This window comes from Sciurus carolinensis, chromosome 6 (assembly GCF_902686445.1).
Source record: "Sciurus carolinensis chromosome 6, mSciCar1.2, whole genome shotgun sequence".
In the NCBI taxonomy this organism is placed as follows: domain Eukaryota; kingdom Metazoa; phylum Chordata; class Mammalia; order Rodentia; family Sciuridae; genus Sciurus; species Sciurus carolinensis.
In genome coordinates this window covers 83,243,574-83,270,485 of record NC_062218.1, presented here as the reverse complement: position 1 = coordinate 83,270,485, position 26,912 = coordinate 83,243,574, and the positions used below count along the sequence as shown (strand labels likewise).

At 32.0% G+C, this 26,912-nt stretch overlaps 1 protein-coding gene across 5 annotated transcripts in view; it reads left to right on the top strand.

The window, feature by feature from the left end:
* Chd1 (chromodomain helicase DNA binding protein 1) overlaps positions 1–26,912 on the top strand; it is a 70,931-nt gene that overhangs the window by 10,539 nt on the left and 33,480 nt on the right. For 4 of the 5 annotated variants that reach the window (XM_047555051.1, XM_047555052.1, XM_047555054.1 and 1 more), the window contains exons 3-16: positions 9,361–9,452; positions 12,561–12,762; positions 13,716–13,838; positions 15,559–15,623; positions 17,692–17,838; positions 17,988–18,256; positions 19,029–19,254; positions 19,651–19,751; positions 19,964–20,142; positions 20,979–21,106; positions 21,649–21,865; positions 22,685–22,774; positions 23,976–24,166; positions 25,079–25,267. In XM_047555051.1, the coding sequence (XP_047411007.1) occupies positions 9,376–9,452; positions 12,561–12,762; positions 13,716–13,838; positions 15,559–15,623; positions 17,692–17,838; positions 17,988–18,256; positions 19,029–19,254; positions 19,651–19,751; positions 19,964–20,142; positions 20,979–21,106; positions 21,649–21,865; positions 22,685–22,774; positions 23,976–24,166; positions 25,079–25,267 (2,204 nt within the window). In that variant the 5' untranslated portion in view covers positions 9,361–9,375. The remainder of the gene's footprint in view (positions 1–9,360; positions 9,453–12,560; positions 12,763–13,715; positions 13,839–15,558; positions 15,624–17,691; positions 17,839–17,987; positions 18,257–19,028; positions 19,255–19,650; positions 19,752–19,963; positions 20,143–20,978; positions 21,107–21,648; positions 21,866–22,684; positions 22,775–23,975; positions 24,167–25,078; positions 25,268–26,912) is intronic. The other variant, XM_047555053.1, reaches the window with a different exon arrangement.

Below are 26,912 nucleotides of genomic sequence, written 5' to 3'. Positions count from 1 at the left end.
AATTGCAGTTCACTATTGAAGATATATTATCATCTGTTACTATGATATGAGGGGACTGCTTAGTTAAAAGTCAACCTTAATTAAATGTTAAGTAAGATCCAAGTTACCAGTGAGATTTAAAACGGAGGCAACCACACATCATGGTGCACACCTGTAATCCCAGCAACTTGGGAGGCTGTGACAGGAGGATTGCAGGTTTGAGACCAGCCTCAGCAATTTAGTGAGGCCCTAAGCAACTTAGAGAGGGCCTATCTGAAAATAAAAAAATTTAAAAGGGTTGGTGATATGCCTCAGTGGTTAGTGGTTAAATACCTCTGGGTTCAGTCCCCAGTACCAAAAAAAAAGAGAAAAGAAAAGAAAAGAAAAAAAAAAAAAGAAAAAAAGAAGTGGCAAAGTTGTGTCCAAATAATACTCACTTTTAGAATTCAGTGCTTGTGATCTCTCTCTTAGAACTGGGGCATAAGGCACTATAGTGGGCACTCTCAGATTACTGCTTCTCATCTCTTACTGCTGTTGCTTTCAAAATAAATTTATCTGTCTTTAGAGACAATTTAGACAGTTGAGCAGCTTACTGTGTGGTAGATACCATTGAACACTAAAATTTGAGCTGCTTCTTTGAAGCTTATAATCAAGAGAGATAGCCTTCATAAATATATGTAATGCCAGGTGGATGTAGTAAATGCAGAGAAATAACAAAATCCTGTGCTATTTCATATGTAAGAGAGAGAAATTTGATGACAAGGACAAATGATTTAAGTTGCATATTAATCCTGTGAATAAGGCGTTTGTGGCTTTTATTTTTGCTTTTCTTTGATCATTTAAAACACTGAATCTTAAAATTTATGCATTCTAAAAGTATCTCAGTAATGTGGTTTTTATGATGGGGAGGCATTTGGATTGGCTAGGCAAAAAACAAAGTAATTTTATACTAAGGCAGATGATAGTAGAAGACAGTGAATTCAGTGATCAGGAGTTTAAAGACATGGGACCATTGGAGAAGAGTGCTGTTACTTTCTACTTAAGGTAGATTATAATTATTGTCATTTGATTCAATGTCTACAGTACTCTTCACAGTTAAAAATGACTAAATCTTGATTACATTGGTTAAAGGAAGAAGCTTCATGTGGAAGGAAATTTTTAAGAAAAGAATTAGAATTAGCTGGGTGCAACTGGGTGCTAGGGTAAATAATCTTTTCTTCATTCCTGTTTTTACATATTTTTTATGGAAGGATTCACCCTCTCTCTGATCTCAATCACTTATTATTCTGGTTATATCATTTACTATTAGTAAATGACTACATTAGATGGAGTTTATTCTTATATGCACCCTTTCTGCAGACTGTAATACCAAATTACAAATAATTTTGTTTAAAATTATATGATCCTTTTTTATGGCAGTATTTATTAAAGAAATCTGTATATATGTACGAACATGTGTAATCTCGGCAGCTTGAGAGGCCAGGGCAGGAGGATCACAAGCTCAAAGCCAACCTCAGCAATTTAGCAAGGTCCTAAGCAACTTAGTGAAACCCTGTCTCAAAAAATAAAGAGGGGTGGGGATGTGGCTAAGTGCCTCTGGATTCAATCCCTGGTGCCAAAAGAAAAATAAGTAGTGACAATAGTAAAATGAAATTTCATATGCCCTTCATCTGCCATCAACACATTTCATCTCATGGCAGTCAAGTTTGATCTCTGCTATCTACTACCCTCCCCAACTCCCTCCCCAACTTGATTATTTTGAAACTTAATTTCTACATGTGTTAGATTTCTACATGATAGTTTATACTAATGGAGGAAACAGTCATCAGGTTGAAATTGTTAGAGCTTTTAATTATAGAATTAGACATTTTTATTATGTCATTGATATTGTGATAAATTGTATTTTATGTAGCTGTTCAAGATTTTTAAATGTATTTGTATATAGCCCTATTTCTCATCTGATCATTCCTTAAGGGTTTACTAGAGAATATTTAGTTTACCTCAGATTCAACACAACTGACCCAAACAGTTACCTTTGAAATTATTGATACTAAAAGTTACCCTTCCTAGCATCCACTTCTAGCAGTTTTATTCTTGGTTGTTCAGTTAGAGACTTTAAGGCCATAGAATCATATCACATACGTTTTAAAAAGTTCTTTCATAAGACTTTTTTTTTTCTTGAATTTGGTAGTTGAATGCATAAAGAAACTATTGTTTTTGGTGCTTGGTGCCTAACATAGCAATGGCACTACGTGATTTTTTTAGAGGCATACAGATGGAGATAGTCTCCAAATTTTCCAAAGCCTTTGGAAAGTTATTGGTAGTTGTTGTGTTTTTGGATAAAACTTGTGTTGTATGTGTGCTTGCATGTGTTTACCACACTGTTATGTGGTAATATACTTATGTACAACTTGTGGTCCAAAAGGTTTAAAAACAATTATTCGCCTTTTGTCACAAACGTGTTTTTTGTTAATGTTTAGTGTTTACTTATTATCTACTACTTTGTACATTGTTTTTCCAGTTATGCTGAAGTGGATCATGGTCTTAATAAAAACAAATAAAGGTTCCAATTTAATGAATTTAAGATATAGTTAGAAGGAGAGGTACATATATAAAAATAATTGTAATATTGTAAAGGAATTATTAGTAACATGAACAAAATGTTGTAGGAACATGAGCTGAACCAGTAACCTGTGCCTGAGGAAAGTGGAGATAGCTATGTAAAGGACATGATATTTTTTGAGTAGTCTTAAAGAATGGAAAGTTTTATCATTTCTGAGAGGAGATGTTTTCCAGATGGGGAAAGTTTGGGGTTGGGTACCTATGCTGAGTTTTATAATCTGTAAGTTTTGCCCCAGTTGCCTTTTTACCACCTCTGGTTACTCTCAGAAATTGATCCATCTTTTTTATTTTGATTACACATAGTTTTTATTTTTTTCTGTAACTCTTTGCCCCCAGTATAAACCCTTACACAACAGTTGATGAGCAAGTGAGGTCAAATTCTATATAAATAAAAGGTGTTCTTCCAGAAATGTTTATTGTAAAAACAATACAATATATTATTAATTAGAGAACCATTTAATATGCTATGCTAGAGACCCCAAATTTACAGGGGTTCAAATGCAGTTATTTTTCACCATCAGGTAAGTGAGCTCTACCTTTTATGATTATGCAGGTACCCAGGCTTTGTGGGGCAGCTTTTTAGTCCTTAACATATGATTTCTGATTATCCAGTGGTTATTTTCAAACAGTACAAAGGAGCTGGAAACAGGGAAGATGATATAAGGCAAGCTGTTTTATATTTAAGGATATGATGTAAAGATCACATATTACTGACTATATATCTATAGCCAAAATCGGTTTATGAGGCCACAACTAGCTGAAAGAAATACTGGGAAATCTTATCTTTAGCTGGATAGACTTATATCAGTCAAAATTGGAGTGATGCTGTCTAATACTAGAGGACAGACATATGAGATTGATAAGGTAGGCAATGAATAATAGCTTTTTATTTTTGTGTCCCAAACATTAAGGAATGTTCTTTTAAAATGAATTACTCTCAGCTGGGCATGGTAGCACATGCCTATAATCTAGCTACTCAGAAGACTGAGGCAGGGAGAATAATAGAAAGGGCTAGGGATGTAACCTTTGGGTTTAATCCTCAGTACCAATAACTTAAAAAAAAAAAGAGAAAGCTACATAAAATAGTAAATACATCCATACATCCTGTCATCCTAAATAGTAGTTTTCATTTTTCTGAATTTTCTTTCAGTCCTCCTTATACATAATTTTTACACTTTTTACCATAGTGTTAGAATTTGCTTTTTTTTGTTGTTATTAACCTTCTTTGAACCTCAATTTGTTTATAATAGAAATATGAAAAGAGTAAACAAGAATCTAATGTCTGATACATACTACCAACTAGTAATCATTATATATTCCTCTTTATTATATAATCTGTTTTGAAGATTTTAATATATGTGTAGTTGTTATTCATACACATTTCTGATCTTTGTTTAAAATTATGACAGTCCAGAGAAACCTAAAGCAAACTTTGAAGTAAAGATTCTGATCTTTAACTCAGGAGAAAGATCAGTGGTTTTTATCTGTTATAGCTATCAATATTGAACTCCTAAGTCAGGTAGTATGCTTTACTTCTTTTCATCTTCACAGTAATCTTAAAGTATATTTCCATGTAGCAGAAACCTCAGGCTGTGCAGGCTCATCTAATGGGTGTATGGATGTAAGCAATTACAGTGACAAGAAAGGGTTAGAAAGCTAGGAGAAAATAATTCACGGTTGAACTTCAAAACACCAATAAATTAACCCTGAATTTTCCCATAGTGTATCAAAAAATTCTTTTAAAAATTCTCCAAAGAAACGTTTTTGAATGACATAGATATTTAGCAATGTTAGGGTGGGGAGGGAATAAGACAGAATGAAAATTTAGTACAGTGTACTTCTTTAATAAACACAGTTCTTTGTTTTGTCTGTGTGTACAGCTCTGTTTGTCAGGCACACAGTCCGCTTTTATAAACTTCAATGGGAAATTAGATTACCTTATATCAGTGTGTGTGCAGTAGTGTATCACCCTTCCAACCAGGAATCTAATCTAAATATTACTAACAGTTTAAAACAGTTATAGAGAAAAGGTAGGGAAATGGAAATATAATAAAGAAAAATAGATAATAGAATTTAAAAAGATTTAAGGCTTTGTTAAAATCTAATTTACTTCTTATGGTTAAATACACAAATGATCTCTTTTCCTTCTCTGGTATTACTGGTTTGAGATGTTCTTTTCATTTCCCCTAACCACTTCCACACCCACTCCAATATTACTTTCTTGACATTTTAAATCTCCATGATTTATCAGTGCTTGTTTCTTCTGTTGGTAGTATAGTGGAAGGTAAAGCAGCTGCCCATTTGCTACTGTTTTTCTTAGAATGTCATCCATTATTTTATTCATGAACCCAGGATAAGTCTTAGTTTTTTCTTTAGTTCATAGAACTGATTTTACCATTCTGTCATGTTGAACTTTCTCTCCCAAAGCACTCCCTTCCCTAAACATGTGAAAATGCTAGGCAAAATAGAGCAAAGGAAAAAACTGAATTGTGTGACTGAACTTGAAAGAAGGCTTACTTCTATTTGCCAGAAACAAAAGGGAACCCAGAGCAGTAACTTCCGAACAAACATGACAGCACAGGGGATATTTGAAGGATCACAGGACCTTAGGAAAAGAGGCCAGGATTAATATTGGAATTAAGAGTCTGGCTGCAGCTGAAATTAAAAGTATTAATTTTCTCCTAAAAGCTGGCACTGTGGAAGATTTGCTTCCTCTGAAAAGAGTCTAGGAAAACTCCTTACATATGGCTTTAAGGACACTTTTCATTGTAAGGATAAAATGGAACACAGTATGAAAATATTTTATAAATTAGAGTTATATGATGTAAAGTTTTATCTTAACTGTAAAATAAATCAGAAAGAACCATAAGAACCTACCAGATAACATAAATGAATGAAAATTTCCAAGTATTAGATGTTTGTTCAGGAAAGATGATTTATGAATTTATGAGTATGTGCAACATCCATAGGAACCACTGTTGTCTAGGTTTACACAATTGTGACTGTGGGAAGTGGACTCAGTGTTTTATAGATTTTTCTGATTCTTCAAAAGTCATTTCTATATAGTATATTTAAATTACGTGAGTTAGATGAAGAACCAAAAGAAGAAATACAGAGGCAAAGAAGCCTGGAGGAAGACGAGAATTTGTGTGGAAGATTGAGACTTAAAATAGTTTCAGTTAGAAAACGAAAGAGGAGATAGTATTAATATTTATTGATTCACAGATGTATTTTCAGTCTGTCAAGTACAATGCTAGAAAGTAGGTGTACACTTGTTAAGTAAAACACCCATGTTCATGTTACCACGTTTTAAAGTGCCAGGTACCTAAAATTGTTTTGAGGAGAAAGACCACAAAAAGCATGACTTCAGAAGTAAAGGATGAATAGTAGAGTAGTTATACTAGGGAAGAGGGTCAGGTGGTGATTAATAGTCTTTCTAGATAGACATAACTATTTACACCAAGGCTGTGAGGTGAGAGAGCACAGGAGAGCCAAAGGAACTCAGGCTGAAGTGCAAATAGAGATAGAGTGGTTTTAGTTGTAAAGGCAGACAGAGATCAGATTTTAGTTATTTTATATCAAGACAAGGGTAAGCCATTAAAACCCTCAAAATCAGTTGTTCTGACTTTGCCACAGAGTGTAGTAAGAATGGAACCCATGCATACAGATTTTAAAAGTTGGGATGTGGTGATTTTGATGCAGGTTAGAGTTTGAAAATCATTTCTGTCAGTTAACCCATAGACATAGAATCATAGCATGTGAGTTAAATGAAATTCATGAGTAGTGAACCTTTACAGATTGCTACACTAAAATTTTTAAAAATTTAACCTTAAATTTTCAAAAATGGATTTCATGTCATTTCTTATTAAACAGGATGTTAATTTATTATTTTTTAGTCATTCAAGTTATTAGTATAAACTATAATACAATAACCTTGAAAATGTGGGGACAGAATATTGGCCTTTATGCTAAAAGAAACTGCACAGATGTAAATTTTGAGCACTTTATCTCTTCTGCTGTTGTCTGCAAACTTTGAAGGAAAACCAGAAGGACCAATAAAGGAAGCACATCTAGTTGAGTCAGCTGCTATTGATCAGCTTTCTGGGGCAGTACAACCCAATACTTTTGATTATGTCTCATTTGTCAGAACTTAAAGATTTTGACCATACTGGATGATCTTGACTTGGAATTTGTTACTAAGGACAAGAAGACATAGTGAATTAATTAACTAGCAGTTTCTGAGGCAGGTATCGAGGAAAGTTTTCATTTACCTTTAGCATTCATTTTGTCATTTCAGGTTTCTTAAAAGTTTCTTGCATTTCTTATATTTCTACGTGCCTAGTTTGGCCAGTTTGTTGGCTGATTATGTATTAGATACTTTTATTTATTTATTTATTTATTATTCCAGTGAATGTTTACTTACACATCCTTATTCATTTGACTTGTGTGACTTTTGAATCTTTTCATCTTTGTGCCCAATCTTGTGCAAACAAGAATGTACAATATCGAATGTTAATGGAGGAAGCTTGAGATATTAAAAATATTTTTTCATTATTTTTAAAATTTTGAGCTAATTTTAAATTACACAGTACTTACCAGAATAATATCAGCAACTTGATATGCCCTTTCCCAGATTCACTAATATTTTAACTTTTTTCCACATTTTCCTGTCATTTTATCTTTAAAATCACATGTTATTTGCATACATGTTAATGTTTATTTAATTTTTTGAACCATTTGAGAATAGATTGCAAAAGTCATGCCTCTTTCTTGTTAACACTTCAGTGTATATTTTCTGAGAATAAAGGCATAAGGCCTCTATAGTTAATAAAATCAGGAAAATTTACATTGATACAATATTATAATCTTCAGTCTGTATTTCAGTTTGGTCAGTCATCCCAGTCTTTGTTCCATGTCCAGTGTAAGATCCTGTACTGTATGTGACTTTCATGTCCTTTAATTGCCTTTAATCTGGATCATTCCTCTTTGTTTTTCATGAGATGAACATTTTGAAAAGTACAGGCTAGTTATTTTACAGAATGTATTTCTCAACTTGGGTTTGTCTGATGTGTACTTAAGGTTAGATCTAGGTCATACATCTCTTATTCTGTGCAAGTAAAGGTTTCTTAAGTATATGGTCGGTCAGTCTGCCCCTGTTGGCATTGCTGTAGGAGAAGGTATTGCCTAGTTTCTTCACTGTGAATTTAAGTTTATTCATTATAGCTAATAAGTTATTTGTTAAAAGACACTTTGCAGCTCTGTAAATATCTTACTCATCAAACTCTACCCCTAGGTGTAACTTCCAGTGATGATTATTGCTTGAACCGGTATTTTCTATAGTTATTCCAAAATGATTGTTTTCTATCACAACCACCTTGTTCACATTTGCTAGTTGGCATTTAGAGCTGTCAGAACCCTCCTCTCTGACTGTCTGTCTCAGCATGGACCCAGTGGTTCCTGTTTTATTTGTGGGGTAATAATCCTTTACTGTCTTCATTTTGATGCTCAAATCAGTATGAAAAACCTCTTCATATTGTCTTCTGCCCCCCCCACCAGTATCCTCTCTGACATACCCTCCTCTTTTTTTTTTTTTTAAGTAATTTTTGCAAGATTGTTTGAACTCATCATGTACCTTCCCTGTCAAAACCTTAGAATCGGCCATTTCCCAGAGGAGTTAAATAGTGTAGAGTAGTATTTAGAATTCCAGATCTGAGTGCTAGGTGATTATAAATTTGAAACTTAAAAGGTGTTTACATTGACTGATGAGTAACAAATCAAAGACACAGTGCCATAAATACAAAAAGATATCGTCAAAGGGGTCTTTTTTGATACCATTATTTACAGTGTCAAAGATTGGGAAATGTGCCTGTTTTTACTTGAGTGATAACGTGAAACAATGGAGCATATGCAAAATAGTGTATGAGCAGTTGCATAAAGGAATAGTAAGGGCTAGTTCAGTGGAGGAGTAGTTGCCTAGCATGTGTGAGGCCCTGCATTTGATCCTCTCTCCCTGCCCAAATGGGTAATACATTTGCTATGGAAAGAGTTCTAGGATATACTGTGTATATATGATTTTTTAAGATTGTAAAATATGTTAATCTCTTATGAAAGAGGGAGCATAAATGTTCAGTTGTTTATTATAAAAGGGGAATGTAAATTTAAAACTTTAAAGAATATTTACTATAGTGGGAAAAGTATATAGTATAGAAGAAAAAGGATAGAACATGGGTTTTTGACTAAGTACCTTCTCTGTAGCTCTAAAGTTGGATCCAAGTAAATAAAGCAATACTAAATGAATAAAAGTCCTTAAAAATTAAAAAAGACAAGTGACCCTAATTATACCAAATTGGTAGCCACATAGAAATAAATTATTTCACCTGATTTTAAAGCAGTAATTTGTGAGAGTATTCCTGAGAATAAAAAGAATTGCAAAGGTATTTTAACCTTCAGTAATCAGATTGTTAGTAATAATGGTATTATTTTGGAAAATTGTATGTATTCTGAGATAAAGCAAACAAATAGTTGCTAATGATGTTTGAAGCCAAGAAACTCAATTCAAGTGATGATATAAATATGAAATGAAAGGAATTAAGTAAAAAATCTGCAAATTTGAATTTTAATTGAAAATTCTAGTATAAATTAATGTATTTTCTCTAAAAAATACACATGTCCTAGCCCATTCCATTAAAAACAATGACCAGTCCAGGAGTAATAGACTCACCTAGTACTGAGATTGCTATTATTTTCCCATTTAAACAGAAGAAGAGCTTTTTGATGAAATGTCTGAGTTACAGCCTGAGGCAAGAAATATGCAAGATGAGCCTGGGACATCTTGTCATACCAAAAAGCAAGTAAGCTATCAAAGATTACTTGAAGTCTTATCAAAAGGACTCAGGAGCTAATCAAGGATTTCCTATTGGCTAAAAGTGGGACAGTTTGGAAATTAAGAGGGATGCTAGAGTGTATTAAAATTTATGAAATAAGTTCAAATCCATGAGGTTTTAATGAGACTAAAAATTATTGATGTGCTTTGAAGGATGCTATGGTTTTAACTCTTTTGAAAGCTGGTAAATAAGAAAAAATGAAAATGCCTTTCACTTATGAACTATGCCTCTAGGATAACAAATATGAAGAGGGAAAGTTTCTTTGTATTGTCCCTAATGAAGAAATGATATCAGATAAATGAATAATGATAAAATACCACCATTTTACTCCCTTTAATTAAATAATGGATGAATCACACAATCACCAGTGCTTGCTAAACTCGTTAGGTATAAGCTAATGAGAAAATCTATAATAGAGAATTAGGCTAGGATGAAATCTTTCATGAAAGACCTTATAGATGTTTGACCATTGTTATAGAAAGACTTAAGACCTAAAATTAAGCTGTGATTAGATTATTTGAAACATTTGTAGTATGCTGAAATAGAATTATTGGGGAAAGGCTTTTCACATATTTTAGCTTATAGTTTCATGTCTGAATATAGAGATTTTTTTCTGTCCCCTCACTTTTAATTTTTTGAATTTCGAAACAAGGTATATAAAATTTGCATAATTTCAAAACTGAAGAGTACCTTCAATCCATATTGCCTCTATTCTCCTAGCCATTTTTAAATTAGTTGCTGGTTTATGCTGCCATTGGTGCTTCTTTAAAAATAATAAGTGTATATAAATATTTCTGTCTTCTTTCTTATACAGAGAAAGCATAGCATATTGTTTTATTTGTATATTGCTTTTCCTTTTTTTTTTTTTTTAAATTAACTACATCCTAAAGATCACTCTTTGGCAGTAAATAAGATATTCCGTACTCTGCATACTCTTTTTTAATCGGCACACAGAACTGTACATATTTTATGAGATATCATGTGATGTTTATATATGTGTATGTGTAATGTTCAAATCAGGTTAAGCATATTTATCTCCTCAAGTATTTATCATTTCTTTTTTGGGAAAACATTTGAGATCTTTTCTTCTAGCTTAGTGGTTTGAAATAAATGGCATCATCATTATCTATAGTTTGTAGTCACACCTACTGTGCAATAGAACACCAGAACTTATTTCTCCTAAGTATAACTTAGTACCTACTGGCTGCTACCCCTGCCCCCAACATCTTTGCTTTTTTTTTTAATACTGGGACTTGAACCCAGGGACCCTCCTTTACCACCAAGTTACATCATCCCCAGTTTTTTTTTTTTTTTTCTTGAGATGGGAGTCTCAGTAAGTTGTTGAGGCTGACCTCCAACTTGCCTTATCTCAGCCTCTTGAGTTGCTGGGATTATAGATATGCATCACTGTGCCTAGTGTCTTAAACAGCACAGAATGATATTTATCAGTTTACATAAATGTCTCAATGTTTGTTCTTTAATGGTAAAGACTTTGTCTCATCTTACTCTCCCCAGTGTCTTGAGTCAGTGATGATTTTTCTTAACTAGTGGGTTAATGGAGAAATAAAATCATTGCTAAAATTTCTCTCAAGCACTTTAAGTAAACTGTTAGGGTTTGTGGTCTGGGATTGAAGCAAGGAGTACTCTATCACTGGGCTAAATCCCTTCTTTCTCTTTTTATTTTATTTTATTTTATTTTTGAAGAATCTCACTAAATTGCTGAGGTTAGCCTTGAATTTGTCATCCTCCTGCCTTAAACTCAAGTAGCTGAGGTTACAGGTGTATGCCACTGCATGTCCTTCCTTCCTTCCTTCCTTCCTTCCTTCCTTCCTTCCTTCCTTCCTTTCAAGTTTAAAGGCACTATGCTGTTTTGGGGCCTCCGAACCATGTGATGAAAGGATAGAAACAGTGGCAAAATGATCTTGATAGCATAAACCTTTCAGAGGCAAGTTTTCATTTACTGTTTTCCAAGAAGAAAAGCATTCCACTAGATGTTAAGAGCATGGTATGCTTGTTCATATTTTAAACATTTTAACTTATATCTGACTTGAGGAATCAAAATTCTTTCTGCAAACATTTATTTGTTTCCATATAAAAAATAGTCCTTATTCTAGAAAAAGGATTAGGGTAACTTTATTTTGTAGTCTGTTTTCTTAGGCCAGTTCTGCCATCTGGTGGCATTATTGAAAATTACAGAAGGTAGTAAAATTGGATTGTGCAGGAACTGTTACCTATGCATTTTGAAAGCCAGTTGAAATTCTGTCAAGAACTGACTTTACCATATGAATAGAGATTTAACACTCAAGTTTCCAACAATTCATATGTAAACATCATGTGCCCAAATGGCCTTGGAAGTAAAAACAATTTTACACACTCAATTGCTTAATTCAGGCCATTTCTGTCCTACTTTGGACCAATAATGAAAAATGGGAAAAAAGATGGTTTCTCAATGAGCTGCTAATTGCTTTCTCATGGTTGTGTGTAGAGGTTAGAAAATGTTGAGAGAATTTGGTATTATTTCAGATTTGTTTCTGTGGAACCATGAGAAATTTAAATAATTTTCTTAGAAGTATTATTGATATTTTAATGTAAATTATATTTTATAATAGTTTATTTATAGTAAATTGTTATATCCTGGAATTATAGAATAAAGGAATGGTCTTGAAAATAGATGAGAACTACAAATAAATTTCTTTTACACCTTATACAAGATTTTTCAACATTAAATCTTTCTTTCACATAATTCTTTTTTTTTGTAATTGCTGGAGATGGCCTCTTAAACTTCTGTGTACCATGACTTAAACTGATTTTCTTTCCAAGTTTCTAGTCCTGGAGCCTGTACTTGGGGTTTTGTTTATTAACTTGGAGGGAGAATGTCTTATTGCTTATGTTTTTAAATCTATCAAATATGTTAGTTGCTACAAATTAACTAACATTGATTCTCTTTTCTATTTGGACATAGACAGTTGAATATATTGAAATCATGTTTAAGGATTTGGGACTTCCTTCTGACCATTAAAAAAAACTAAATTCCTAATGAATTTTATTTGAATTCTGTGTATTTTCTAATTGTAGCCAGTCAGATGATGATTCTGGATCAGCTTCAGGCTCTGGATCAGGTTCGAGTTCTGGAAGCAGTAGTGATGGAAGCAGTAGCCAGTCAGGTAGCAGTGACTCTGACTCTGGATCTGAATCAGGCAGTCAATCAGAGTCTGAGTCAGACACGTCCCGAGAAAACAAAGTTCAAGCCAAACCACCGAAAGTTGATGGAACTGAGGTAATAAATAAAATATCCAATGAAAATTAGATTTCCAGCATTACTTTGGGAAAATTTATAGTATTACAAAACAATTTCAAACATTAAAGTTTACTTTTAGTAGTTCTAGAACTTGTGGCTATGTATCATTGTCAACTAATTAACTTAAGTGAAATAGTGTATAACCATAAAGACATGCATAACATACATGCACACATAAATGAAGCCTTTTCTGCCTCTTTTTGAGGCAGAGGTTGAATTTAATAAATAATTCAGTTTCATGGGTTAAAATTAAAGACTTCATGCAGTCTGCTTGTTAAGCTTACAGTGATCTCTCCTTTCAAGATCTTCAAAGGAGGTACTTTATTCCTAATAGGATGAAGATTTAATAGAAATTTGCTTCTGCAAAGATAATTGATAGAATAGGTTAGGGTTTTTCCTATTTGAAACAAGCTACTACAGCATAAACTAAGACCTGTCCATACTTCCCAATAGTATATGCTGTTATTACTCAGTGTACCAGTCCCTAATGTGATTAGATGCTTGGACTAAGACTATAAATCAACCTACAACTGCTTTCATGGAAAAAAAATCTTGCTTTAAAAGAAAAAAGGTCAGCTGAGCTTAATGTGCTTGGTGACATAGTTGATTTATATTCTGACTCAGGCTCTTCATCTTTACCATCAAAATAGATAAGTACACTGGGAGCACTGGCATAGCATATTTTCAGTTTGTTTTTTAAAGTAATACTCTTTAAGAGGATTATTGTCATCTATGAAACTTGAAATTCCCTTATTTTCTTATATATAGTGAAGCCCAGCATTTTAATTATTTTGCAGCGATATTATATGTAACATGAAAGAGGAAAATATTCTTAATTTATTATTTGGACGGAGAAAAGATGTTAGAATTGCCAGAAAATCCACTGTTTTTGCCGCATTTTATCTTTCTCCTGGTACATGTTTCTGTTACAGTTTTGGAAATCTAGCCCCAGTATTCTGGCTGTTCAGAGATCTGCAATGCTCAAGAAGCAACAGCAGCAGCAGCAGCAGCAGCAGCAGCAACATCCAGCTTCATCTAATAGTGGATCAGAAGAGGTGAATTTTCATAATGAGTTATTTAAAAAGTAGACCTTATGCTTAACCTTTTTTTTTTTTTTTTTTTTTTTTTTTTTTGTGGTGCTGGGGATTGAACCCAGGGCCTTGTGCTTGCGAGGCTTAACAATTTAATTTTTTTTTTTTAACAATTTAATATTAATGAAGTTACTAAAAGTAGTTTCTTTGAAAGAATAAATAGGAAATACCTGCATTTAAATATATTTATGAAGAATCTTGAAATATAAATATACCATTATCCAGTATTTCCACTTTAGGGATTAATTCAGAATAATGGGAAATGCATGTGCATTTGCTCATCATAGTGAAACTAGGAATAAACGCAAATGTGAAATTTGAAGGGAAAAAATTAAATAAGACATACATCTGTACACACCAGGGGATAAATATTATACTATTAAATTTGTATAGAATATTAACACAGTTTTTAAGAAATGTTTTTATTTCTAACTGAAACATAATAATTGTACATATTTATGGGGGTTAGAGTTTGATATTTCAATGCATATATACAATGTGTTAAGATTAGATGAAGGTACTTGGCATACCTATCACTTCAGATATGTGTAATTTCTTTGCATTGGAAACACTCAGTCTTCTCTACTATTTTGAAATATTCAATTAATTATTGTCAGTTAATAGTGTTTTTTTTTTTTTTTTTTTTTTTTTTTTTTTTTTGGTACTGGGGATTGAACCCAGGGACACTCAACCACTGAGTCACATCCCCAACCCTTTTTGTATTTAATTTAGAAACAGGGTCTCACTGAGTTCCTTAGGGCCTCACAAAATTGTGAGGCTGTCTTTGAACTCTCCATCCTCCAGTCTCAGCCTCCCAAGCCGCTGGAATTACATGCTTGCACTACCACTCCTGGCAGTTCATAGTTCTTCCTGTGCTATAGAACATTAGTTTTTCTTCCTATTAAACTGTCTGCACTCGTCTACCCATTAAAAATACTGACTCTATCCCTCCCTCTCCCACACCCTTCTCAGCCTTCTCAGGCTCTGGAAACTATTATGCTTTTAGTTTCCACTTGTAAGTGAGAATGTATGATATTTGTCTTTTTGTACTTGATGTATTTCAGTAAATATGTCCTTCAGTTCCATTCATTTGTTGCAAATGATAAAATCTTACTCTTTTTAATGACTGAGTAATATTGCTTATTGTATATATGCCACATTTTCTTTATTCATCTATCAGCGAATACATAAATTGGTTTTATACCGTATCTAGTGAATAACAAAATTATTGTCATAATAGTTGAAAAAGACTAGGCTGCAGTTATAAACAATGTAGTTCCTATGTGTGTATAAGTATATATACATAGGTGTTTGGACAGAAACATTCAGGAAAAACTGGATCAAAAATTATCTACTGTTGAAGAATAATGTTATTTCAAAATTTGGCATACCAACAGCTAGGATTCCTTATTGTAGCTATACTACACAACAATGATTACCAGAGAATGATGGATGTCAAGGTTTTATACAAAGTGCTGACATTGTGGTATTTATCTGATTTCATTATTTCAATATCCAATAAAATGTTATTAATTACTTTAAGCCAACAAATGTAAATATGAGAACATGGAACAACAAGAGACTTTACAGGTACTATTATTAGCAAAGTGAACATTATGTAGTATACCCAGCATGGTTAAATTTTAAACATTAATGAATTACATTTAAAAATTTTTCTTTACAGGATTCCTCTAGCAGTGAAGATTCTGATGATTCATCAAGTGAGGTCAAGAGGAAAAAGCATAAAGAGTATGTCATTTTTTTCATCTGACTACTTTCACATCAGAAAAATACTAATGATTTTGTATTTCTTCTTTATGAAAGTTGTTGCCAAAATTAGACCTTTAGAAATTCCTTGTTCATGGCTTTTATAATTTAAACCATTAACTCATAACATTTATCTTTCTTTGACTCTTAGATTTTTATGTCATTTATCTCTTATAATTCTCACCCCTAAATATTTGTAAATTTTAAAGATGTACTTACTATCAAAAAACCTTAATAACTTGGGAAATGTAGGAGCATGGAGATCATAGGAGATTTGATTGATTGTTAATTTATTTTATTAACTATCTTTACTATTCATCTGCACATGAAATTTACTTCACTGAGAACTCAGTTAGAAACTCACTGGAATTGCATTACAAATTATGACAGTATTAAGAGTCCCTCAGATTTTCAACTTATATACATTTGAAATGGTTTGTTTTTTTCTCTCATTTTGTAGAACCTTTGTTCTGTTGTTGGGTCTCTAAATGTTCTATTGGTCTTTGATATTCTGAATGTTCACTTTGCTATATTTTTCATATATCTTTAATATGAAGATTCATATTTCTTTTAACTTTCCCGAAATTCATTTGTTGTATCTTTGAAAGTTTTCTTTCTTTTTCTCATTAACTCAGCTGTTCCTGTTAATATGTATATTGGCTCATCCAGTTCATTCTACATAAATCTTACCATATATCATGTTTTTTATCCATTTATTGCTAAGCTTCATTGTGACTAATTTCTTCAAATGTGTCTTTTAGATTTCAGGGTTTTTTTTCTTTTTTTGCAGTGTGAGGGATCTAACCCAAGGCTTCATACATGCTAGTCAAGCACTGTACCACTGAGCTAGCCCTATATTCTAGCTTCTATTGCAAAGTCACTACATTTTCAAATGCTTTGTCTCTTCAACTATTTAAGTCTTTCACTGAGCTATTAATATTTAAACGTAGAATGAGTATAAGTATATATATTTAAAAATGAATGGTTTTTGATATATTTACTTCAATGTAGAGATTATTGTATTACAAAGAATATAATAGATTTTTTTCACATGGCCTGCATATTGCTACTTTAAACGTCCAAGCCCTAAAAAGATCTCAAGATGAAAAACAATTTGCTTTTGTTATTTATTTTCGTAATCAGATTTTATCATGTGTTTGTTTTTGTTACCTTAACATAGTCCTAATTAATGCAAGAGATGCAGAGCAATGGAGCTGATATAAGACAAAGGTTGATTATCCCTATATGAAGTGCTTGGGTCCAGAAGTGTTTCACATTTCAGTTTTTCACACTTTCGAGATATTTGCAGACTTAACCATTTGACCTTAAAATTCCAAACCTGAAATGTTCCCAAATCTGAAACATCCCAAACATGATGCTCAGTAAATTTCAAATTTTTGAATTAGGAATAGTCAACTTATATATATTAAGAACTCAATACGTATCTTTTATTTCAGCTTTAACAACAGAACATTGACTTGTGCATCCAGTATTTTATTTTACATGTGGATTATAAAGAAATAGATTAAATGACTAAAAATAGTAATGACAATAATTGTTGGCTATTGTTTAAGATGATGCTATTGGTAGTTTTTTTTACTTTTTGAGCATTTTTTTCTAAATGTATTTTAAACTTTTTAAATGAAAACAGTATTATTTTTAAAACTTATTTTAAAAATCTCAGCCTGCAGAAAATTAAAATGAAAGAAATTGGGGTTTTTGAAAGAGCAAGTGGAATAATTGTACAGTATTTTTAAAACTAAACCTGTGACTTTTGAGTTAACATAATATGTTTTCATCTGTAATGAGAATAAAATACCAGTTTTATGTACAGTTCATTTGAGGTATCTAAATAAAATTCTGAAGTTAAATCTGTGAAGAATATTTTCCAGTGTTATTTTACAGACTTTTATATTTTCTAGCATAGATAAAAGCAACAATATTTTTTACGTTAACTTGAAGAGAATTTAGTTGGTCATATTTGTATTTTATTAGTGACAATTTAATTACATCTGTGTAAATAAAAATACTTTACAAATTTTGTATACAGTGAAGATTGGCAGATGTCTGGGTCAGGATCTCCATCTCAGTCTGGTTCAGATTCAGAATCTGAAGAGAGAGAGAAAAGTAGTTGTGATGAAACAGAGTCTGATTATGAACCGAAAAACAAAGTCAAAAGCAGAAAACCTCAAAATCGGTGAGTGCATTATGTTATTGATTTGATGCTAAAAATTATTATAGAAAGTATTCCTTCTTTTTCTATATAGTGTCTTAAATCTTGCTTTAGAATAGTATCTTTAAAATGCCCCCACCCCTTTTTTTTAACCCCCGCCTGTCCTCCTCCAGCTCTAAGTCAAAAAATGGAAAAAAGATTATTGGACAAAAAAAGAGACAGATTGATTCATCTGATGATGATGATGATGAAGATTATGATAATGATAAAAGAAGTTCTCGTCGCCAGGCAACTGTCAATGTTAGCTATAAGGAGGATGAAGAAATGAAAACAGATTCTGATGATCTACTAGAAGTGTGTGGAGAGGATGTTCCTCAACCTGAGGAGGAAGAATTTGAAACAATAGAAAAGTTTATGGACTGTCGGATTGGGAGAAAAGGAGGTATTTTTCAAAAAAAAAAAAAAAAAAAAAAAATTTATTGTTTGGTTATTTAAATAATATGTACTATAATAGGATAAAGTATTTAATTTTTTAAATTCTGAAAGCCAAGGTGGTGGATTTTTCTTTTCTTTTGCTTATTTGCTATAAAACTATACTTAGCCCTTCTCAGAAATTATCCACCTGATCTCATGTCATATATGAAGGATACTTAGAAAATTTCAAACTTCTGCATTTGAATTTTTCTCTTCTTATACCTAAATAATTAATTTCTGTTTGAGTATTTTCAGTTACACAAAGTGTTTGGTTTTTGAAATATTTTTCATCTTAAGTATGTAGGTTATTTTTAGTTACCTAGAGATGTAGTTTCAAAATAATAATAAATTAAAATAATTAAAAATCAGCTGAATGAGGTGGTGGTTGCCTGTAATCCAATGACTTGGGAGTCTGAAGCAGGAGAATTGCAAATTTGAGGCCAAACAAAAAAACCTAGCCTCCTAATTGTCAGTATCCTAAATGGCATGTCAGTATTCTAATCTTGGATGTTCCACTATGTTTTGGTCTTATTTATTTTTTTGAATTTTAAAAATGGGATTAAATTTAGATTTTATTTCTGAAAATTGAGTTGCTTTTATGTGTAATGTAACTTGACAAATTTCTGTACTGATTGTTTGCTTATTTGAGTCATTTTGTACTAATATTCTTGAAATTTAGAACCAAAAGGAAATAATCCTATAACAGAATTATATGGTAGTGTCTCTACTTTTGTTTTTAGCTACTGGTGCTACTACAACCATCTATGCAGTTGAAGCAGATGGTGACCCAAATGCAGGATTTGAAAAAAATAAGGAATCAGGAGAAATCCAGTATTTAATTAAATGGAAAGGATGGTCACATATCCACAACACCTGGGAGACAGAAGAAACCCTTAAGCAACAGAATGTTAGAGGAATGAAAAAATTGGATAATTACAAGAAAAAAGATCAGGAAACAAAAAGATGGTAAATATGCCCTCTACTATACATACGCACAAAGATGATAACTAAGCTTTTTTGGTAATACAAATATATTCAAGAACTAAATGGCAGTCTAAAATACTTCATAATTTATAGTATGCCATGTCAAGGTAAAATTCTTAGGGTAGCCATATCCAATTTTTTTCCCCCTGTGTGTATATCTGCATCTGCATCTATATATGTGTATCTCATACGTTAAAAATTACAAATTTATAAAGTTAAAAATCAGTGTTGCTCTATTTGTTTCAGTTCCTTCATTATACATCTTGGCTTATGTGATTAAGTGGCAAAATGGGAGCTTGTGTGCTACAGATAAGTGTTTGGTGGGATAAGTTATTTAGAGGAGAATTTGAAGTCTATTCTTGTTTTCAAATTTTTCAGGTTGAAAAATGCTTCACCAGAAGATGTAGAATATTATAATTGCCAACAAGAACTTACAGATGATCTCCATAAGCAGTATCAAATAGTGGAGCGTATAATTGGTTAGTAATAAATGATTGTGATAAAACTTATTTTGTTTGTACTTGAAATTTTTAAAAATTGATGTTTACATGTCAAATTACAGTAGCTTGCTCTTATTAGAATGATAATTTTAATAAAGCAGATGAATAATTTTTACTTGTGTAACCTTTGCTGAGAATTTCTCTTGAGATTAAATGTCCAAAGATACAATAAATACTGATTTATCTCACAGCTCATTCCAATCAAAAGTCAGCAGCTGGTTATCCTGATTATTATTGCAAATGGCAGGGCCTTCCATACTCAGAGTGCAGCTGGGAAGATGGAGCTCTCATTTCCAAAAAGTTTCAAGCATGCATTGATGAGTATTTTAGCAGGAACCAATCAAAAACCACTCCCTTTAAAGATTGCAAAGTGAGTATTATTTGACATTTTTAATTAGTGAAAATGTCTTTATGTATCACAAATATTACAGGTATAAGTAGAGTTGTATTCTGATTTCAGACATACTTAAGGGAGACTACTTTTTGGTTAATAGGTCTTACAGGAAGTAAGGAGTCCTCCAATTGCTCTGTGATCTTAGATGTGGCATTGACTTTTATCTTTAGTGAATCACATTATGTCAGAAAGGTGAAAAATTGATGGTGATGGTGATCATTGTGGGAAATAGACTGGGGAAACAAAATAGAGAAAAATTGCTTGAGAATAGAGGGGTTTAAAAATAGCAGATATTTTCTCTGAAGGTAGGAAAGAAGAAGAGGGAAATACTCATAAGAAAGTAACCAGGACTAGTTTGTCTAATACTTTTGAAATCTTCATAGTTGATATGAAGTTATTAGTGATAGTTTTCAGGTTTCTTATGGTATTTTAAAAATTGAATGGAAAGCTAAACCAGTATTATGGTTTCTTTTTAGATGAGCAATGGAGGAATGGCTATGAATGAATCTAATATATATAGTCTTTGCTTGTGAATACTTGAATCCCATGTATTTTTGCAGTAACTGATTTTTCTCAATAATTTTTTATTCAAAAAGAGGGCAGGATATTTCACTGTGTGTTCTTGTTAGAATACTAGAAAAATAGTCTAAATCCCAGGTGTATTTTGATATTGATATTGTATTTTGATATTCTCTGACATTGAAGATTTTAGATGGAATTTTATAGTTTGTGGTGAAAGTTGAAATTTTGAACTTCTAGTATAATTTGTTATATTTAGTAATTCTGTAAGTTAATATTTACTTCCACTACAGGTATTAAAACAGAGACCAAGATTTGTAGCCTTGAAGAAGCAGCCATCCTATATTGGTGGACATGAAGGTTTAGAATTGAGAGATTATCAGCTTAATGGTTTAAATTGGCTGGCTCACTCTTGGTGCAAGTAAGTATATTTTAAAATCATTTTCGGATTAAAAATCTTATTAACAAAGAGTTCAGAGATGATTTCCTTTTTAAGGATAAGGCCCTTTTACATGCATTTCCTAGTTTGTATAAACAGTTCTTATTACATAATAAAAAGAAGGGAATTAAGAGTTTAACTTGTTTGATTGTTGGAATTTTTCAGTGTGTTTTTATTCAACTTAAAAATCATATGTACAGTCTCATCCTGCAGTATTTCTTGAATATTTCTCTTTCCTCTTGTTATTCCTAATAACCATTTAGTCCTTACTTTTTCCATATCTCTTATGATCTCTACCCTTGAGAGTATACACAACCCTGTAAGTTGCATTTTAGCTATGATTTTTCACCTTTGTTCTTCCTAGATACTTTTTATAATTATTTACTATATGTGGACTTGACCTCTAGTAGATCATATACATGTTCATATAAATGTGTCCACATGGTGTGAAAAGTACATGGTATGTATATATTGAGTCTTTATTGTGTACTTATTTTACAAATTTTTGTTTTTTAACTTTGTAGGGGAAATAGTTGCATACTTGCTGATGAAATGGGCCTTGGAAAAACAATTCAGACGATCTCATTTTTGAACTATTTGTTTCATGAACATCAGTTATATGGACCTTTTCTGTTAGTAGTACCACTTTCCACTCTCACGTCCTGGCAAAGGGAGATTCAGACATGGGCTTCTCAAATGAATGCTGTGGTTTATTTAGGTGATATTAACAGCAGAAACATGGTAAGTTGTTTTCCCACAGATTTAAAATCTGGAAAGACTTGTCTTTGACCATGAGTATTTTATCTTTTTTGTTTTTGTTTTTTGTTCCTGTAGTTCATTCTTTTTGTTTTGTTCATTTGTTTGGCACTGGAGATTGAACCCAGGGGCCCTTTACCACTGTGCTTCATCCCCAGCCTTTTTTATATTGAAATAGGGTCTTGATAAATTGCTGAGGCTAGCCTCAAACTTGGAATCCTCTGACCTCATCCTCTTAATTAGGTAGGATCACAGGCATGAGCCTCCATGTCTGGTGTGTAGTCTTAATTCTAGCATGGAATTTGCCACAAAGACATAAAAATAATAATATAATTAGATATAATAAAATCAATTTTGGGTTTAGAACTCATAGATGTATATTTTTTAACAACTTATAGAAAATTTCAGATGTACAAAGCTGTCAATATAGTGTCATCTCACTTCACAATTTTAACTCATTGCCAGTTTTCTTTCTTCTGTACCTCTACATATTACTGTCCTCCCATTGTTGAGAAAACTCCAGATATATTCATCTATAAATGTTAATATTAAATGGATTTCTTAAGTTTTGATTAATGAGAACTTTCTTCAGTAAAGGTGTGTATTAAAATGATGTTTGCTTTTTTTAATAAAATGTGTCTATGATACTGTTTGTATTTTGTGAGATTAATACAGTATGTGGGACTTTAAAAGAATAATTTTTGTTGTATAAACATATATGGATTCTTTCATGTATTTCGAGTGACTTTTAATTTAAGAATAATTTGCTTAAGGCTATTAATTATCCTTAAAATTTCTTAATAGATAAGAACACATGAATGGATGCATCCCCAGACCAAACGGTTAAAATTTAATATACTTTTAACAACTTATGAAATTTTATTGAAGGATAAGGTATGTAGTAGCTCTATTGTTTTCCTGTTTGGTATATGTCAGTTTTTCCTTTACTGTATGTTTTGGACAAAATGAAAGGATAATTTAAATCATGGCACAGGCCAGCAAACTATAGTTTATGGGCTTTTTTTTTTTTTTTTTTTTTTTAATATAGCTAAGAATGGCTTTTACCTTTGAAAAGGTTACATTTACAGGGTTATGTAGAAAGAATGTATGATAGAGACTACAGGTTGATCTGCAAATCCTAAAATATTTATGATCTTGCTCTTTACAGAAAATGTTTCCCAACTCTTCACTTAAACCAGTTTATTAGTGTCTATTGATTTGGAAGCATTTTAGAGAGGAGGACGATGCTGAACAGGATTAAACTACCACTATATGAAGCATTATATTAATTGTTTTATTAAATTCTCCCTTCTACATTTCTATTTGTTGTTTCTACTTTACTGAAGAGAAAAATCAAGTCTCCAAGAATTTAATGGAATTGCCTAAGATCACACAATTAAGCAGCAGAATCAGGCCTGTTAGAGACCTAAATTTATATATTAGAGATTTATATAGTTTATGAAAGTCAAGTAGTAAATAATACTTGCAGTGGAAGAAGACATTGTTCCAAATTGACATTAATGGAGACCTTCATTAGACTTAGGATTTTTAAATTTGATTTAATTTTTTTTTGTTTGTTTTTTTGGTACTGGGATTGAACCCACAGGTCCTCAACCACTGAGCCACATCCCTAATCCCTAGGCCTTTTTATTTATTTATTTGTTGAGACAAGGTCTCAATAGGTTGCTTAGGGTTTTTGTATTTTGCTGAGTCTCGCTTTGAACTTGACCATCCTCCTGTCTCAGCTTCTCGAACTGCTGGGATTATAGGCGTGCACCACCACCAAGATTTTAAAATCTTACAAAAATTTTAGATATCATTCGTTTTTCCTTTCTTATCAGTATGTTTGCTCTGTTTTCTAATGGTTAAATTAATCATAGAAAAAAACATTTTGCATGATGTGTTATTCAATTTGGCAACTCCAGTAAATCTTGAAGTAAAAATTATTATTCTATTTGAAAATTAGATGAAATTTGTTTTTAATTTGCTTTGTTTTAATCAATTCACATCAGGGGAATTAAAATTCCATATTTTTAATTTAAATTCCAATTTTTTTTCTCAATTTTAACTTTTTTTTTTTTTTTTTTCTTTTAAGGCATTCCTTGGTGGTTTGAATTGGGCATTTATAGGTGTTGATGAGGCACATCGATTAAAAAATGATGACTCCCTTCTTTATAAAACTTTGATAGATTTTAAATCTAATCACCGTCTGCTTATCACTGGAACTCCTCTACAAAATTCCCTCAAAGAGCTGTGGTCTTTACTACATTTCATTATGCCAGAAAAGTAAGACAAATTTGGGATATAAAACTTTAGTCTTGACTTTGTATGGTAATGTTGGGTGGGAAAAAAATTAATGCAGGGAATAAAACCAGTTAGTGTTTTTTTTTTTTTTGCTGTAAAGCATTGTTTCACAGATTATTGAGAAAAATAAAAGGACATGGTGGAGTGAGATAATATTTGGAATTTGTGGTATTTTAATTTTTAAAATTTTGTATGTAAAACTTAAGCCATGTGTAATAAATTATATCAATTGATTTACCCATGCTCAATATACCTTGCTTAGAAATCAAAATAGCATTAGTCTTCGAATTTAGTTTTAGCAGTAAAAAAAATAACAAGCTGCTTCTAATCCCATTCTACAAAATTAGACTGGAAAAGGTTAAATAACTTTGTGATGGGCACCTGAGCATTGTTTTTTAATAAAGCCATAGCTTTAAATGTTTATTTGTTTCTTTGGTTTTTTTTGATACCAGGAATTGAACCACAAGGGTAGTTAACCACTGAACCACATTCCCAGCCCTTTTTAATATTTTATTTAGAGACAGGTTCTCGCTGAGTTGCTGAGGTTGACTTTGAACTCATCATCCTCCATCCTCAGCCTTCTGAGCTGCTGGGATTAAAGGCGTGTGCCACCGTGTCCAGCTAAATGTATATTTGTGAGAAATACATACTTAAATACTTCTGATTTAAGCTCAAGGAAATTTATGACTTATAAAACTCGTATTTTACATATATATGTATGTATGTATGTATATATATATGTATATATACACAAAATTGACCTCTTGGGAGGGAAATTTTTAGAAGTGACTTTTTTAACTCTTGTTTTCTAAAAGAATATTCCATATGACTACCCTGGATAATCTCATATGCTTTTTTTTTTAAATGATTATTCCATTATTTTAAATTTTAAAGGTTTTCTTCCTGGGAAGATTTTGAAGAAGAACATGGAAAAGGAAGAGAATATGGTTATGCAAGCCTCCACAAAGAGCTTGAGCCATTTCTCTTACGCCGAGTTAAGAAAGATGTAGAAAAATCTCTTCCTGCCAAGGTTGAGCAAATTTTAAGAATGGAAATGAGTGCTTTACAGAAACAATATTACAAGTAAGCTGTACACAGAACACGTTTTGAATATTTAATTCTGGTTGCCCTCCATTTTTTTGTCTTGGTGTTATCACCCTCCTCACAAATAGGATCTTAGAGCAGTAGCAACTCTTGTATTTTAGAATGGGTTTATTTTATTATATCATGAGGCATAGATATGATGATGTCTTCAATTTGTGGGTAACATAATACTGAATCATCTTCTAACACATCATTTAGTCTCTTTCTTAGATGTTATACTATTACCTGATAGAGATTTTTTTTTTTTAAAGTATGAGAATTTCCATGTTAGTAAGGTATTATAGTTATAAGAATTGAAAAGTGGAGGTTAAAAAAAAAAGCTTAGGACTGAATTTTAGGCTCCCCTGTTTTATGAAGAACAGTAACCTTTTGTATACATTTTGCCTGTCAAAATCTTTATATTAACACTGTTTAAAGAATGAAAAAAGAAAATGTCCTATCATCTACTTAAATACTTAATTGCATAAAGCAAAACGGCACATGTGTTTTTTTTGTTTGTTTGTTTTTTGTTTTTTTGGTTTTTTTTGCGGTGCTGGGGATTTGAACCCTGGGCCTTTTGCTTGGGAGACAAGCACTCTACCAACTGAGCTATATCCCCAGCCCAGCAAAGCCCATGTGTTTTAAGTGTAAGTATCATGCATTTAGAAATATACTTATTACTTAATTTTTAGGTTTTTATTAGGGAAGATTTCAAAAAAAGTCACAAAAATAGGATAATAAAATTGTTTTAGCATTTTTGCCACTGTGACCAAAAGACCTGATAAGAACAATTAGAGAGGAAAAAGTCTATTTTGGGACTTAGAATTTGAGAGGTCTCAGTTCTTAGATAGTTGATTCTAGTTTTCAGGGTCTGAGGTGAGGCAGAAGATGGAGGAAAGCAGAGAGAGAGAGAGAGAGAATATTGAAATAAGGTCTGTCTATGGCCATTGATTTGTGTTTTTAAAGTCTCTTATCTGTAGACCCACCCTTTTTTTCCTTAAAACTTACTTAATAAGAAAAAAGCTATTCTATAGAATTTTTCCAGTGTAGATTTTGTGTAGTATTCTCTATAATATAGAATACTTTGACATATCATATTTCCTATACATTGGTAGATAGCTCCTTGTTTAGATTCAGAGTTTTAATTTGTGTTAAGCATACGTTTTATAGTACAAATAGAGATATTCTAATTCTGGTATGGAGTTGCTTTTTAAAAAGTGAAGATTTTTATCATAGAAAATATCAGGAAAAGGAGACTGAAGACACAATCCCCTCTAATTCTTAGTGCTAGTCATATATCATGAAATTTGAACATTAGACTCTTCCAGGTACATTTTGGTTAGCTAAGATAATAAAGTACTGCCATAAATGTATGTAAAGCATTTTAGAAATTCTTTCTGGAAGGAAAAAAGTCTTTTAGTTTTTATTATCTCTTTTGGTATTGAGAATTGTCCCTGTGTTCCATTTTACTTTTTAGCCCATACTCAGGGAGATAGTGAATAGTAGTGAAGAATGCTAGAAGAAGAATATATAAACTATATAGTTGGGGATTTTCACATCCCTTTAAAGATGAATTTTATAAGAAGAAAGTAAAATGTGGTATAAGAGAAAGTAGGTCTTAGGAGGAGGAAATGTTTTATGTATT